The sequence below is a fragment of the Haliotis asinina genome, chromosome 6, assembly GCF_037392515.1.
Source record: "Haliotis asinina isolate JCU_RB_2024 chromosome 6, JCU_Hal_asi_v2, whole genome shotgun sequence".
Lineage (NCBI taxonomy): Eukaryota > Metazoa > Mollusca > Gastropoda > Lepetellida > Haliotidae > Haliotis > Haliotis asinina.
In genome coordinates, this window is record NC_090285.1 from 7,298,215 (window position 1) to 7,314,021 (window position 15,807).

The 15,807-nt window shown below is 39.3% G+C and overlaps 1 protein-coding gene across 2 annotated transcripts in view; it reads right to left on the minus strand.

Annotated features, from left to right (window-relative positions):
* LOC137288275 (glutamine-dependent NAD(+) synthetase-like) overlaps nucleotides 1-12,247 on the minus strand; it is a 33,096-nt gene extending 20,849 nt beyond the window's left edge. For both annotated transcript variants that reach the window (XM_067820751.1, XM_067820750.1), the window contains exons 1-13: nucleotides 12,095-12,247; nucleotides 8,879-8,939; nucleotides 8,492-8,608; nucleotides 7,233-7,286; nucleotides 6,327-6,468; nucleotides 5,546-5,634; nucleotides 5,324-5,441; nucleotides 4,475-4,606; nucleotides 3,668-3,742; nucleotides 3,056-3,183; nucleotides 2,411-2,562; nucleotides 1,846-2,014; nucleotides 832-967 (exon numbers count right to left, since the gene is read on the minus strand). In XM_067820751.1, the coding sequence (XP_067676852.1) occupies nucleotides 832-967; nucleotides 1,846-2,014; nucleotides 2,411-2,562; nucleotides 3,056-3,183; nucleotides 3,668-3,742; nucleotides 4,475-4,606; nucleotides 5,324-5,441; nucleotides 5,546-5,634; nucleotides 6,327-6,468; nucleotides 7,233-7,286; nucleotides 8,492-8,608; nucleotides 8,879-8,939; nucleotides 12,095-12,179 (1,458 nt within the window). In that variant the 5' untranslated portion in view covers nucleotides 12,180-12,247. The remainder of the gene's footprint in view (nucleotides 1-831; nucleotides 968-1,845; nucleotides 2,015-2,410; nucleotides 2,563-3,055; nucleotides 3,184-3,667; nucleotides 3,743-4,474; nucleotides 4,607-5,323; nucleotides 5,442-5,545; nucleotides 5,635-6,326; nucleotides 6,469-7,232; nucleotides 7,287-8,491; nucleotides 8,609-8,878; nucleotides 8,940-12,094) is intronic.
* Between the last annotated feature and the right edge of the window lie 3,560 nt (nucleotides 12,248-15,807).

Sequence of the window (15,807 nt, forward strand, 5' to 3'; positions counted from 1 at the left end):
TGTTTTTTTTCCATTTCCAACAGTACTTTAGTAACATTGTTTTCAACAAACTTGCATGAACACATACTTCATAATACAAGTGTCAGTGCACAAACTGTCAAATCAGTTTCATTTGTTTGTTGTTTAACACCACACTCATTTCTCAGCTATAAGTCTGTACATAATCAAGTCTGGACCAGACAATCCAGTGACTGACATTATGAGCATCAATCTTGGCAGTTTAGATACAATGACATGCATCAACAAGTCAGTGAGTCTGACCACCCATTCCTGTTCCTATTCCTTGCATCCTACAACAGCACGGGATGCTGATGAACGATTCTTACCCAGATCATTGGCATTCCTTTGAAATTTCTGGATGCTTCCTTTGATGATAATCTGTCCCAAAGTCCCAGAACCACATTATTTTCCTGACTGAATAGCCCTCCCTGCCATGCTAAAGTGCTAAATGCAGCAAGTCTAGATTTCCTCAGGTTCTAAATCTCACATCTAACTAGGGCTCCTTCTCAATTTGCATTGGGTTTATTTGTTACTGTCAAAATCAAATATATCCAGAGACAAATTGTTAATCTACCTTTAAAGCCTGAACATGTTCCAGAAGACACTATACCAACATGAACATGTTCCAGAAGACAAGATACCAACTTGAACATGTCCCAGAAGACAAAATACCAACATGAACATGTACAAGAAGACAAAATACCAACTTGAACATGTCCCAGAAAACAAAATACCAACATGAACATGTACAAGAAGACAAAATACCAACTTGAACATGTTCAGAAGACGAGACACTGATCTGAACAATGTTCCAGAAGATGAGATACCAACCTGAACATTCTGCAGAGCCAGGTTTTCCCTCAGACCACCACCATGAACTTTGAACTTTGGAACAACCATACAAGCAGTGGTGAAGACGGTAAGGATAGCTTTAACTGCAACATCGATGTTGATGTTCAAGTGGTAGCTGAAAGTAACAGATCATCTGTATTGTCATGAAAGTCACATAAGTTACTACTGCTTGTAAGTGTGCAGGTAACATGATTGGTTTCAAGTTCGTGTCAGAGTGAGTGAGTGAGTGAGTGAGTGAGTGAGTGAGTGAGTGAGTGAGTGAGTGAGTGAGTGAGTGAGTGAGTGAGTGAGTGAGTGAGTGAGTGAGTGAGTGAGTATGGTTTCTTAGCAATATTCCAGCCACATCACAGCACGGGACACCAGAAATGGGCTTCACACGCTGTACCCATGTGGGGAATGAAACCCTGGTCCTCGGGATGATGATTGAAAGCTTTAACCACCAGGCCCCCCTCCACAAGCTCTTGTGTCATTGCGAGGATTAAAGATTTAAAAAAAAATATAACAATGTTGAGATGACCCCGACTTGGAACGCTTCACAGTACAATATATCTAGACAAGGCCCGACACTTTGGTGTACTCCGCCCACCTGCTTTGCCGATTGCTATGCTACCACTGCATGCAATCGATTAAAACGTCATCTAAACATAATCGCACTCATGACACCTACCAGTTCTTTCCTGTTATTTCTACAAGTTGACTGAGAGCCGATTTTGACCCTCAACTAAAGGATCTTGATACAAATGGCTGACGATAGCAAGCGTCAATCAATGAGAGGGCATGCTTTGACCACACACCCTTTATGCGGCCTTATCGTCCTCGATATCATTAAAGATATATCGTACTGTGAAATGTTTCAAGTTGGGGGTCATCTCAACATAAAAAAATCTTTAATCCTCGCAATGACATGAGGACCTGTGCACTCCACTGCCCCAGTTAGTGTTAGAAGCAGAGACACCAGATGATTAGTTACATCACAGTGCAGGTGTGACCCACCTGCCTATCTGCTGAGCCAGACTCACTGCTCTGTTCCGCGTCTCCTCCGAGCTGTTCTCCGAAGCCATGTAGCAGGTGGTGAATACACGACTGGCAAGGTCACGGGGGTCGCTGGGGACATAGTTCTCCTCTCCAACCAATCGCTGAGCATCTTCCAACACTGTTTTGTCTGGCAAAGATACATAGCAGACACAGATTATTATACTAGTGCTGGGATGAGTAACCCCTGTATAGGGGCATGGTGATTGATTGATTGATTGATTGATTGATTGATTGGTTGGTTGGTTGGTTGGTTGGTTGGTTGGTTGGTTGATTGATTGATTGATTGATTGAGCATGGGAGGGAGCAATATCAGTGCAGGGGACACCAGAAATGGCCCTCACACTCTCCACCCAAGTGAGTGAGTGAGTTTAGCTTTACTCCACACTCAGCAATATTCCAGCCATATGGCATGGGCTGTAAATAATCGAATCTGGACCATACAATCCAGTGATCAACTACATTTTTATCAGATTGAAATTAGAATTCCCGCTTTCCCCTTTGTCCACTGTCAATGCCAACTCACCTCCTGCCTGGACAGCGCGACACACAAGATGACACATGGAGCTGACAATGCAGGCTGTGCTGGAACTGTCAACGCCCCCACTGAGGGGCAGGAAGAAGCCCCCCTGTCGACTGCGACGTAAGTAGTCCCACAACCAACATGCTGGACCAAGACTACAAGTAGTATCAGTTACAGACGCAACATCAACAACCATGTCTTGTGTATCACTAAGAAATTAAATATTCTTGGATGGGTTGTGTGGACTGTATCAGACCATTATATGTTAACTGTCTGCATTCTGTGTTCAATATTACAACTGCTTCAGGTGAACAGGATGGTTGGTTGGTTTGTAGTTTAATGCTGCACACAGCAATATCCTAGCTATATGACACTCCAGTGATCAACAGCATAAGCATTGATCTACGTAACTGGGATACGATAACGTGTGCCAACCAAGTCAGTAAGTCTTACTACCTGATCCTCTTAGAACAAGCATGAGTTACTGAAGATCAGTTCTAACCTGGATCTTCACGGTTAGTGAACAGGAGCTCCCTGTTCTGTTTACTGTTGGGTTCATCTCCCTGAAGCAGCCAATTCCTGGTGTAATAATGAACCTGATTCTGTGGAAGCCATATGGCCACAATCATCTGTAGTTTCCATAGTTACCTGATCTCCTCCTCTGCTGTATGAAGATGGGGTTCCACTGGGTCAGTGACAGGTTTCAGATTGTATTCCTCCCCATCTGACAGTGAGAAGTCCACAGTCACTCTTGGGTAATGGGGTGTTTGGCTTGCCTGTGGGGAGTAGTATCCTGTCATTTCAAACCCACACTCAGAGTCAGGCACCTAATCCCTAGCATACAAAGTCAGTGATCTCTCAGACTTTCTCACTCAGCCACCTCAAAAATGGAAATCTGATAACTGGTTGTCCAGATCTCATACTCTGTCTACCTCTCACAAGTGCAAATTTATACAGCTTCTAATACTTTCTCTGTTATTTTTTAATCAGCACTCTAGAAGTGGGTGAGACAATAACTTATTTATATAAACAAAAGTTGATATCCCTTAAGCAATGTTTTATTATTTTTCCCTTTCTTTCCCCTAAAAGAAGAACAATTTCTCCTAATTTGCCCACATAGGGCAGTACTGTTTTGCAGTAAAGAATATCTAGAATATATGACCAGCAATAATAAAGATTAATTAATGAACTGTTCATTGTACAGAAAAACATTCAGAACATTACTCACAATGCCAGAAATCAGTAATACAACTGACTTACTGATTCTGATCGGCTGCGTTTTGCATTCTTGAACATTCGAATATCCTCAAGGTCAAAGGTTGCAGTGGTGACAATCTAAAACAGATTGGTGTGACATGATTGGTGATATGTAGCTCAACGTACACCCAAGATCCACCGTAATAGTCTTGACTGGTGGCACTGGTAGTCTAGTTGGCTGGGTAGAGTTACATCCCTTGGCTATAGCAGATGCTATGATCTTTGGTTCAAATCCTGGTTCCAAACTCTTAATACTGGCTGCTTGCTGTTGAGCTGAGTAAGAAGTGTGACATCTTCCTAGTCACTAGGCATGCATGGACATAAGCTTCTAGAATAAATGACTACTGTGTCAGTTGCAAACCCAAATCCCCTTAAACTTCCCCACTCACATATCTTAACTTTACTGAACAGCATAACAGACGCAACTTTTTTTAAACACAACACATAAAAATAAATGCTTACTTTAATGAGATTTCATTTCTTCAAAACTTGTGTTTCTTTGCTGTTCATTATATTGACTAAAAACTATTTACCCCCAAATCCTAAGACGACAACACTAAGTCAGTCAGAAATATCACTGTGCTTGTGGGTTTCACAGAGGTGGAACTTTCTGGTTTCCTTCATCACCTCTGCCTATCCTCCCATAACAAGCTTACAAACACTGATAGAACTGGAATATTGTCAAAACCAAACACACTCACTCAATAATGTTGTCATTTATCCTCAAATCCTGCCCTATCTGCTAGTTTCAGATTCCATTCCAAGCAGGGTTCTTCTCTGTACCACAGTTGTAACATGCCAGCCACTTACCACTTCCTGTAATGAGAACTGTGGTCCCTGTGCCACCAACTCCCCGTTGACCGAGATCATTGATCCTCCATCATAGTACACTCTCTCCCCGTCACAGCCAATTAGATTACTGAACAGATAAGCTCCACCACACTGCAAAAACATAAGTAAGCAATGATTGGTGGACATCACAGAACATATTGTTGAATACATAGCAGGGAAAATATACACTAAACATATATATAAACCCCTTAAGACAAATAGTTTGAGCCTCACAGAAACTTGTATTTGCAAATATTGAAAACAGACTTAACCAAATGCAGTCATGACGTGTGAGATCTACTAGATCTCTAGATGACTAGACAATGACTGTTCGCTGTGATTCTGACTAAATTAATGTTTGTTGCATGTCTGACAAGACCACACAATGTGTGACCTGTGGAACTAAATCATATTGTGCTGTCTGTTTGGTTGGACAATTGCCAGTTTACAATCACAAGCAGATCCTTTTGTCCTGAAAGTTTATTTAATGACCACTGGAATTCTCATGAAAATGAAGTGTGTGACTCCCTTTCTCAATACTGTGCACCCCATTCACTCAAAAAGCTGTATCTGCCCAGAACAATAAACATTTTGCATATTTTCTTTCTGGCAAAATTATGATCTGTGTCCCGATAATACTGTATGTAGGCAGTTTGACTATGTCTTATCATGCTGCTGCTGTTTCCTCTTGACCTCTAGCCTCCTCCATTGGTTGTGTTCTCTTTGACTTGATCATAATCTGGGTGACTTGACCTCTAGATACCTACCTTGTTTGTGGCATGTTTAAATTTGACTACATCATAATGAGTGTGACCGTTAGTCCCCTACCTTGGCTGTGGCCTGTTTGACAAGATCAAAACGAGTGTAGCCTTTCCTCAGCTCATGATGGCTTCCACTGCTGTTGCAAATTATCTCGACACCATCAAGGGACTGGTCAATATGAGAACTGAAACACATCATAAGATAAATGACAAAGGACAGCAGAATGATTCTTCATTGTCTCCGAATCTCAACCCAGCACACCCCTTACTGAACTGTTCAGTATCTTACCTTGCTGGCGTCCACAGCTCCTCACAAATCTCGCTACCAATACAGGTGTCTGGAGTTGACAAAACACCATCACCAAAGGAAACAGTGCTCTAGAAAACAAAATACATTCTCTCGTGACAGGTCAAGGCATTTCCACTGTAAAGCACAATAAATACACAATATCTGATATCAATGTGTTCCAAGAAGTAGAAAGCTGTAGCAGAAGGAAATCATCAAACAAAAACCTAGAGAATACATGCAAATTTACTAACCTGTTTGTAGACAATCTCCTTTACTCAAATTCCAGGTAATTGCAACATTTAAATAACAGATGAAAGAGGTGCAATGATACAGCCTGGATATATCTATCAGCATACATTGTTCACGATGTGGTACATATTGAGATACCCATACTCATGTGAAATTTTCACCATATACATTTCAAAAGCTTTGTTTATAAGGAAAATCTCGCGTTAGAAATAACCACTGTAGGTAATATTTCAGAGAACTTTAAACACTCATTATGACAAATTGTTCCAAAGTGTGACAGACACTACATGGTCAATAAATGGAAAAGTAACTAATCTGTAACTGCAAATGTATCATTTTGCATCGATACAGGAAATGCGTAATGCTGCATAAAAACTCGAACCACTCGTTTAGGGTTCCACCAACGAGAAGGTAAGAGAAGGTAACCTTAAACTTCATAATTCTCTTTCCATGCACCATATCATTTCACTCCTGACTTGAGTCAATATTTGTTGTTACACATGTGGGGACACTATACTGGCTGCCTCCTCACCTGGCCTGTGATGTTCTGGATGATTCGGGGAAGAAAGTGGTCCTCTAAAACGCGCTGTTTGTGCCATGCTGTGAACCACCGAGGTTCGCGGTAGTTGCCATCATTACACAGGTGCTTCTTGGGGCGGATCAGCAGGACTTTCCTACAGACGTTTTGACAGATGGAAAGTCAGTGAGTGCATTCTTCGAAATCCATGCTAGTCTGCTGACCCAGTACAACTAAATCTGTAGCATTTCTACGAAGAAATATTTGTGAGTATCTAACATTAACAATAGCCTGAAGTTTGATAAAGAATTCTAATTTCGCATATGTTATATTTGATAATTAGGTTTTGAGAAGAGAGGAGGTGGAGGGGAAGAAGTACAGTTCATTTACACCCGTTTTCATGAGAGTTTCAAAGCTGTGGGGTAGCCTAGTGATTGAAGTGTTCACTCGACACACTGAAGACCACGGTTTGATTCCCTGTATGGGTAAAATGTGTGACACTCATTGTGGAGTTTCAATGGTAATAAACATTCTTGACAAAAGGGGGTGCATTGCCTTTTACGAAGCAGTATGATGAATATGCAATTCAGTATTTGTAAAATACTCTAAAGTATAACTGCAGTGCTGTTGTACTTTGTAGAAGACACGGAAGGATGGTGTAGAGCGTTGTATAGTAGTTAGACCTGTGTATGGACTTTAAAATACCTTTCAGCATGGACAAATTTCCCTGTTTACAGTATCCCATTTGTCCAGTAAGACATGTATCCAGGGATATGATTCATTTCCCAGTGTTTCAACTTAGATACAACCTGACAGAAGATCTAAAGAGAGATAACAGTTTGGTCTCAAGCAGGACCACTTTGGATATAACACAGCAACTTTGATTCTCAAGATTCTCAAGATCTGGATGAACATACTCACTTATTGCAGAAAATAACTCGACAGTTGTACGACACATTCTTGTGCATCACAGGCCTGTTGACAAATGTGGACAGATATTGATATCACATCTCTGCTCACACAGGTTATTAGAATATGGGCCTCCTCTACTGACAACTGCTCAAAGATGGCAAATACAGGTATTAGAATATGTTCCTAGTTTACTAGTGACAAAATGGGAACAAAATAACCCTTTACGCATTGTTTGAACTCAAAAAGGTTATCAGCATACAACCAGGAGCAAACAAATTAACATACATACATCTACTGAAACCCAAGAGGAACTCCACAACTTTAAATCAATGGGCCAAAATCTACCAGCCACTCGTCTAAGGGTCGGCAGTTATTTAAAAGTTTCATTATGAAAAGTCAACATGCAATGAATTGTATGTACTGCTCATCAGCTAGAATGATATAACATATTTCCTCTAAACACTGCCTTGACAAATATTCTGAGTAATGTTTCAAATCCTGCACACACATGTATTTAGAGGGCTAGCAGTAGTTAGAGATTGGGCATTATCATTTGTCTGAGTGAGTGAGTGAGTTAGTTTTACGTGACACTCAGCAATATTCCAGCTATATGGCAGTGGTCTGTAAATAATCGAGTCAACCAGACAATCCAGTGATCAACAGCATAAGCATTGATCTGCGTAATTGGTAACTGATGACATGTGTCAATCAAATCAGCAAGTCTGACCATCCGATCCTGTTAGTCCCCTGTTATGACAAGCATAGTTGCCTTCTATGGCAGGCAAGGGTTGCTGAAGGCCTATTCGACCCCACACCTTCACAGATCCATTATTGTTTAAAGGAGTGTTGCATAAAATAGTCAAAATCGCTGCTAACTTAGTGACATTGAAATTAATTATATCTTATTGTAGAAGTAATAAAACAATAATGAAAGAAATTAAATTTACCATATTTGACATTAACAGAGATCCACTGTTTATGTTGTAAACAAGGGAGAAAAGTTCTGTGGATATATAACTTCCAGAGTACAACATCTAGATGTAAGCATCGTTGCATACATTGTGATAAAGAATTTGCATATTCATACAAACATCTCCTTTGTTCATTGCACCAACTTCTGAATACCACTCATACAACTTATTGAAGGGCATGCTGGTTTGTACCAGACATTCATGGATCACCTGTTATAAGACAGATGCTGATCAGAGGAAATATGGTATATCTGTGTTGTTAGATAACAGTGGCCTAGTTTTGCTAGAGGTACATACATTCCAATGTCACAGATGATGTCCTGTGTGACAGGTGACTGCAGCAACTCCGCCAGAACCTCCCATGAGTGAAGGAATGTGTCACTCTCCAGGAAGTGATCACCACATGCGTATCCACTGGAAGCATAGAAGTCCATACATATCTACTGAGACACATATTGTATTTTATATGTATATTTAAAAGTTGCCTGCAGATGTAAACCCAGATACCTGATATAAAGTACTTGAGTGTGTTATTAGTACCACAGATAGGTACTTGTGTTTTAACAGTAACACCAATGGGCATTTGTCAACTGACAGCACCACAGATAGGCATTTGTGTGCTAACAGTAACACATGTGTTTTGGCAGTACCACAGATAAGCAGTAGTGTGGTTTGAGTACTCACGGGATTTCTAGCTCAGGCCCCAGTCTGTATCGAGCCCCTTGATTCTTGGCTTCCTGGATGCCTGTATAACAACACATATGTCCATCATCAAAATTATACTGCTCACACTTTGATAAGGATCACAAAAATTCACATCTTAACTTAAACATAGACCCTATATTTTGAAATTGTATCCATTTAAAACTGGATATATAATGATATGATGGCCCCTCTTTGGGCATACAGTCATTTTAATCTAACCTTATGCACCTGATACATGAGTAATAATACAAATGATTTTCAAAGCTCCAATCAACCATTTTCATAACATGGAACAAGTCTCTGACAGGTACATAACACCTGTCAATAGCAGGTATAGGATCCACAAGGTGCAGTAACATACTGAAAACTATGATCCATGCTTACAAATAGGCCTAGATATTTACACCAAGTTTGGTCAAACATCATAGTTTTGTGTTGAAGCCCTGATTTGATCCCTGAACAGTATACATCACTTCAGTGGCAGGAAAAGTGTGATGCCTTCAAACAAGCACAAAAACAATTCAACTAAACATTGCAAAATGTTTACATGAATATACGATAAACATACATAACACTGTGACATGTTTACAGTTTCAGCGTTTTTCAGCTGAACTGTTGTGCCATTGCATTAGTATCCTTGTAGTGAAGAGTGAGTGAGTTTAATTTTACGCCACTTTTTAGCAATATTCCAGCAATATCACGGCGGGGGACACCAGAAAATGAGCTTCACACATTGTACCCATGTGGGGAATAAAAACCCGGGTCTTTGGCGTGACGAGCGAAAGCTTTAACCACTAGGCGACCCCACCACCCCTTGTAGTGAAGATGCATCCATTTATGCCATGAATGCATGACAGCCTAGATCTGTGCCTTTTGGTTGGTTATATTGGCAATGGTTAAAAAATCCCATTGCCTGAAGCCCGGGACAAGTCAATTTTCATTTCAGGCAATCAAATAATGGTATCTTTCTTGTCCATGGGCTATTAGATAATTTCAACTTATAGTTTCAAACTGCAAATAAACTTGGATTTCATTTCATAGCAACTCAAAATATAGCTAGTAAATTTCGTAGTGATAATAAAGTAGAGTTATCTTTCTTTGCTATTTATCACTTTATGATAAATAGTTCAGTAAACATTGACATCAAATGACAGGTTGATATATTCTTTCAGAATTACATCTTCAAGATGTCATAAGATTATGGTAAGTGGAAAATTAGTCAGGATAAGTTACTTTCATGCCCTGCTTTTAAAAAGAATTGAAGCAGTGATTGGATACTAATATGGCTTATGGTCTACCTTTATAAAAACATCACAAATTGTTAAAAAGCAACCATGTTTTAAGGATTGCAGAGTAAGCTGGTTGTTAAGGAATATTGAACAGTCTGCAAGACATTGTGGCTCTTGTCTGTGGTGGAATGAAGGGATATTTTGACAACCATTTTGGGAAAATACTTATGGTGTGGGCGTCAGTTAATAGATATGCACAGCAAACTATTAACAATGCTGGCATTACTTAAATTACCAAGATATTTTGTGGACTAATCTTCAATAATCTTTCCCACATGTTTTGGGGGCATTACAGATCCCTTCATCAGTTCACCTGTTTAACAGACCTTTAATGACCCCGAAACATTGAGTGGAAAAGATTAAAGAAGATTGATCAAAAAAATATCTTGGGAATCTATAACAACTTCTAAATGCCACTAAAAGACATTAGATAAATTGTATAGATTTGAACAATGGTTGTGTATCTTCCTCTACATCTCTTATCATCATCACTGTTGTTTTGCATTAACAAATCAATTACAAATAATAGTAATAAAAATGGCGGTGTATGGTCCTGTGCATAGAGCAAAGGTCACAAATCATTTGAAGTTGAGGAGCCTCGGTTGTAAACAGTACTTGGATGGGTGACCGCATTTGACAGCTTGACTTCTGAGTGTGTCTAGGACTTCAGTCCTGCCCCACTACAAAGCACACATAACCCCACTATAGAGCACACATAACACATGTGATCTCACCTTAGGCAAGTGAGTTTGTTCATGAACTGCCTTTGTTCACCCAGCAGTGAATGGGTACCTGGTAGGACAAGTCATGTGACAGTTAACCTTCTTGTGCCACACAAGCAGGTTGGGTTATCCAAGGCAATAATATGTTAGTGCTTTGAGCATGCTCATGTGAATAGAAACAGGCATTTTATAAATAGCCATTATTATCAATCAGACGACTCCTTACATGTTCTGAATCATGTGTATGTATGGTATTAACAACTTTCCTCGACTTGTTAAACTATTGCCAAATGTTTGAGGCTTTTTTCACCACTTCATGGAGCCTGTAACCACAGGACTAAGTACCTAATATTCTGTAATAACAAACTCATAGATGATTAGGAACAAAGTCATCTACTGTCACTTACTAAACGCCCGATGTTACAGGAGTTAATAGTCCCTTCTACTGATTAACTGCAAGGCTTTTTATGTTGTTCAAAGTATCAGTAAGGTTATTATCTATATATTCTTCTTGTCTCGAAATGAAAACTACTTGTCCACATTGGATAGCATCTCCCAGATTGGACGGTCCTGATGGGATAAACTGTTAAGAGTAAAACATCCAAAAATAATACTGTATGTGATAACTAGTACATATATTGTGAGGACTGACGTTAAATTTGAATACACATGTGCTTAATGTCATTCAAAACTTTCCTGTTTTTCATAATTAAATTAAAATGTTCTAAATGCTGTGCATGGCCAAACCACAGACTTAAATATCAATGCAATTCTGACTAAATACCATGTACATTGCCAGATTACGAAACGTTTCAGCAAACAAACAATATACAAATCACAAACAAGGGCTAAAATCTTTCTACCCCCTATCAGGACCCTCAAGCTGGATAGTGACCCTTGAACCCTCACGCACCAGTTCGGCAAATAGTCTGTCAAATACATGCTCTTCACCCAGGATGGTCATTGTTGGGAAGTTTAATGGGTGGGGGGTTTAATACACAGAATTTGCACATGAGCTATTAATATTATTTCCGAGAATAAGTGCCTGCAAACAAATGCGGCAATTTCTCACACGAAATAATCAATCTGAAAAAGGATAACTGTGTGTTGTTGATTATTCTGATAAAGGCTTCCCAACCATTTCACTGTTTCCATGGTTGCTTGACGAAATTAGAGGAACTCACTGCTAAGAATTCTTTGGAAATTCCCCCGAAAGTCCATTGCCCATTGGTTGAGAGTGCAGACTGCAACAGTCGCTGTCCGCCCCATCTTAAACCCTTTTAAACTGTGTCCCCAAAATATCTCGATTGGGAAGGGGCGAGACAATCAAAGGGAGGCAACTTACAATGTAGTTCGTCATAGCCTGTCGCTACAAACTCAAAACTCCGACTTGCACGGTTCGTATGCGTTATGTAACAGATGTGCACCAAAACCGGTTTCATGGTTTACGCATCTGCTCAAAACAAACTTAAATATATCTGAGTCGCTTAGTTTATTTTATCTGGCAAAGACTTCGTTGGATGAGTAAGGTTTCGTTTTAAACAAATCAGTCATTCAGAGCCATGTAATTTTGTCGGGATAGACTCTGTTCTCTTTGTGAAATATATATTCAGGCAAGATGCTACGTAACAAATACAACTGATTTTCGTATAGAAATATTAACATTACAACTATCGAGATTTTATAAACTATATTCTCCTTTTTGTAATATTTGTTTCATGCCGATCGCAAACCTCAAAATACCTCGTACAATTATATAATCACGGGTAATGACTTATATGTACAATTTGGAAAATCTTAAAACAACAACTCACACAAGAAATCTTTAAAATACAACTGATTCGAGTTCAGCCCTGGAACCCTGTTCTGCAGGCGTCCAGTGATAGTGATTTTGTGCAGCGAGCACATCAGTGACAGTGGTCGGAGATTACGGACGCAAGTGCATCGGTTGATGAAAATATCTCTATTTATAGTCACAAACAAATCATAACTTCTAATTAAGCATAGTGCGTGCATGTGTAGGCATCTTTGCATACCCACATCATTTACAATGTATGTAGGTGTAAAATTGAGAGAGCTATCGACGAGTTAGATTGGTAGCATTCTGTAACACATTGAAAAATATGGATTGTGCCAATTTAGATTTATTAATGAAGAAACAGGAAAGAATTCATATTAATATTTCATGCAAGAGTTTGGTGCTCATTTGGGCTAACGTTCTAGTTATTTCCTTCACCAATCTTAGAGAATTTGTCAAAAATGTTTGCTGAAGTGATCGCGATTGTCTGACTACGCGCTCTGTACATGCGCTCAGTGATCGTGCTTTTCCTGCAGTTATTGGAGTTAGCGTTGACAATCACATGCGTCAGTGGTTTCATGACAACTAAACTGATCATCTTGATCTCAGCTTCATCAGCACTGGAAGAGAAATAGAAGTAAATTTGTAAGCATGCAACAAAAGTTCCAAGTACTGCAAGACTTATGATGTGCTCAGTATGACCAGCACGTTGCAGTGCTCCGTTGTTCAAAACAACCTTAGCTAAGATCAGCCTTAAGCACTAAGCTTAGGGTTACGATCACCTTAAGAAACAGCTTAACACATTGTATCCATGTGGGGAATCAAACCCGGGTCTTCTGCGTGACGCGCAAATGCTTTAACCATTAGGCTACCCCACGGACCCTACGAGGTAGGGACTGATCTTGAGTGCGTGCAGATCATAAAAGGTTTGCATTGTAACAACTCACCAAAAGAGGGTAAGATGGGACAAAATCCTGGTCCCCCTTCAGTGAGCTCGCTTCCAATAAGAAACTAGCCATCTTTCACTTTCATATTAGAAGTCTATAATACCAACCGCCTCGAATGTCTAATACAAAGTCTGAAAACGATATGCAGTAGGTTATGTATTGTGTTCAACTAGAACACACCTTGATAATTGTGTGAGCAAAAATTATTTGAAATTAGACATTTTTCATTCTTCTTTTAGGAGGAGAAGAGGTCTTATGGCATGTTTTTCGTAATTGTGGAACGGAGAGAAGATTTAGAGTCCCCGAGGTGTAGAACAATTGTTCTGCCTTCAGTGAAAATAATTTGGATGCTGTTAGAATTATTCATACTGGTTTGACTAATTTTGCATCAACAAAACGTTTATATTTCCAAAAGGGATGGCTACCAGTAAATAGGACACGTGAGTGAGTGAGTGAGTTCTAGTCACTTGGGCAGTATCGTGTCTAAAACAAAGTATGCATTCATGTCACATAAATATATATAAAAAACGTATATAAAAAAACACAACAAAAACCCTTGCCGACGAACCACGTTAAAACAACCAGAATATCATAGATACAGAAGGATAACTAGCTTGTAAATGTAAAACCATGAACAATACAATATGTAGCAGGCTGCAGATCGCCAACAACCGAAGGTAGATCGCCCTCTTAAGTTCCATGGGGATTTACGGTACGGTTGCTTCCTACGAGGAGCTACATTTACACCATCACTTCGGCTGTTGGTGGTTATTTATGTATTTTGCAAAACATACTTATGAAATATTATCAAACAAATCCATTTCTTTTAGAAACCTAATCACTGAAGGTCGAACACATAAATAGATCCATGACTGACCAAAAAAAACCCCAAAAAACCAAAAGTACTGACGGCAGTACACAAGACAATACCCAGTGGATGGCGATAATACCTTGACAAGTTGCCAACCTACAATCGATCAGCTGCTTTAAATAACAACATTCGAAACAAAATTAATTTAACTTTATCGTTCCTTTAGCCAGGAGTACGTGTACAAGTCAGATAATACAGATTCATTAAAATTATGGAATTCATGAAAAGGTTCAGTTCTTCTGTAACTTAATCTAAAACAAGAATCTATCCAAGTGGTATTTGATGGCCAAGTTATTGTGTGGTGATATACTTTTAGTTGTCGGGTGTCGTAGGTCTATAACCTGTGTATATTGTAACGTCTTCAAAAATAAATTAGTTATAGATTATCAGGCTATTTTCAAACACCAAGTGCGACACTCTAGTTGTTTTACAGTTCTTTGATGGGTGGGTGTTTAACAAAACCTTTCTCGTCATTATATATGAGAAATGACGTTAGACTTTCACTCTTTCATTTTATTGTATGGTTATATACTCTAAAATTGCTACTAGCTGAAGGAATGGTGTGAATCCAGCTAGAGCCTATGGTTAGAATGATAAGACGACGGAGGGTGCGAGTGAAGTCAATAGACGTACAGTGGCATCATTGCACCACATTCACCCGTGGTACTTACAACAGATATTTTGAATGGTCTCTCCTCTCCATCACTGGTTTTCAAAATTTCTTTCATGAGGCTAGAAGTTTCTAAAGGAACCCTTCAAAAGTGATTTTGACTGATTGCAAATACATAAAGTCATCTTAGATTCTTCTAGTTTACGTGGCACAATGTAAAACAGTTGGGTAAGATATTGGTGTCTGCCTTTACTTTCGTTATACATTTGAATTTTGGTGTCTTTGTGGAACTGAATACAATTTCTTTGAAAGTGCCCGTTACAGAACAGTACCACTCCTTATGATAGCAAATGCTCTTTTGAAATTCAATTAATCAACAATGTTGATACTTCCATATAGATGACATTAACTTCGCACAGAAAGTCACTATCACTGCAAGTGTCTTCAAATCACCAATGATGTGTACTGATCACGACCACTGCGAAGTATGTACAGTTTGATTTATTTTTAATATCTTTTCACATAATGAGTGAAGCGCTCTGAAATTTAGACAATGTATTTTGTTGAGCCAAATGTACGAGAGTCTTGTAATAATTTGGTCAATATGGTTCCCAATATTGCCCTGGACCTGAATGAGATTTGTCCTGCCACTGTATGAGATGTCGTCCCAA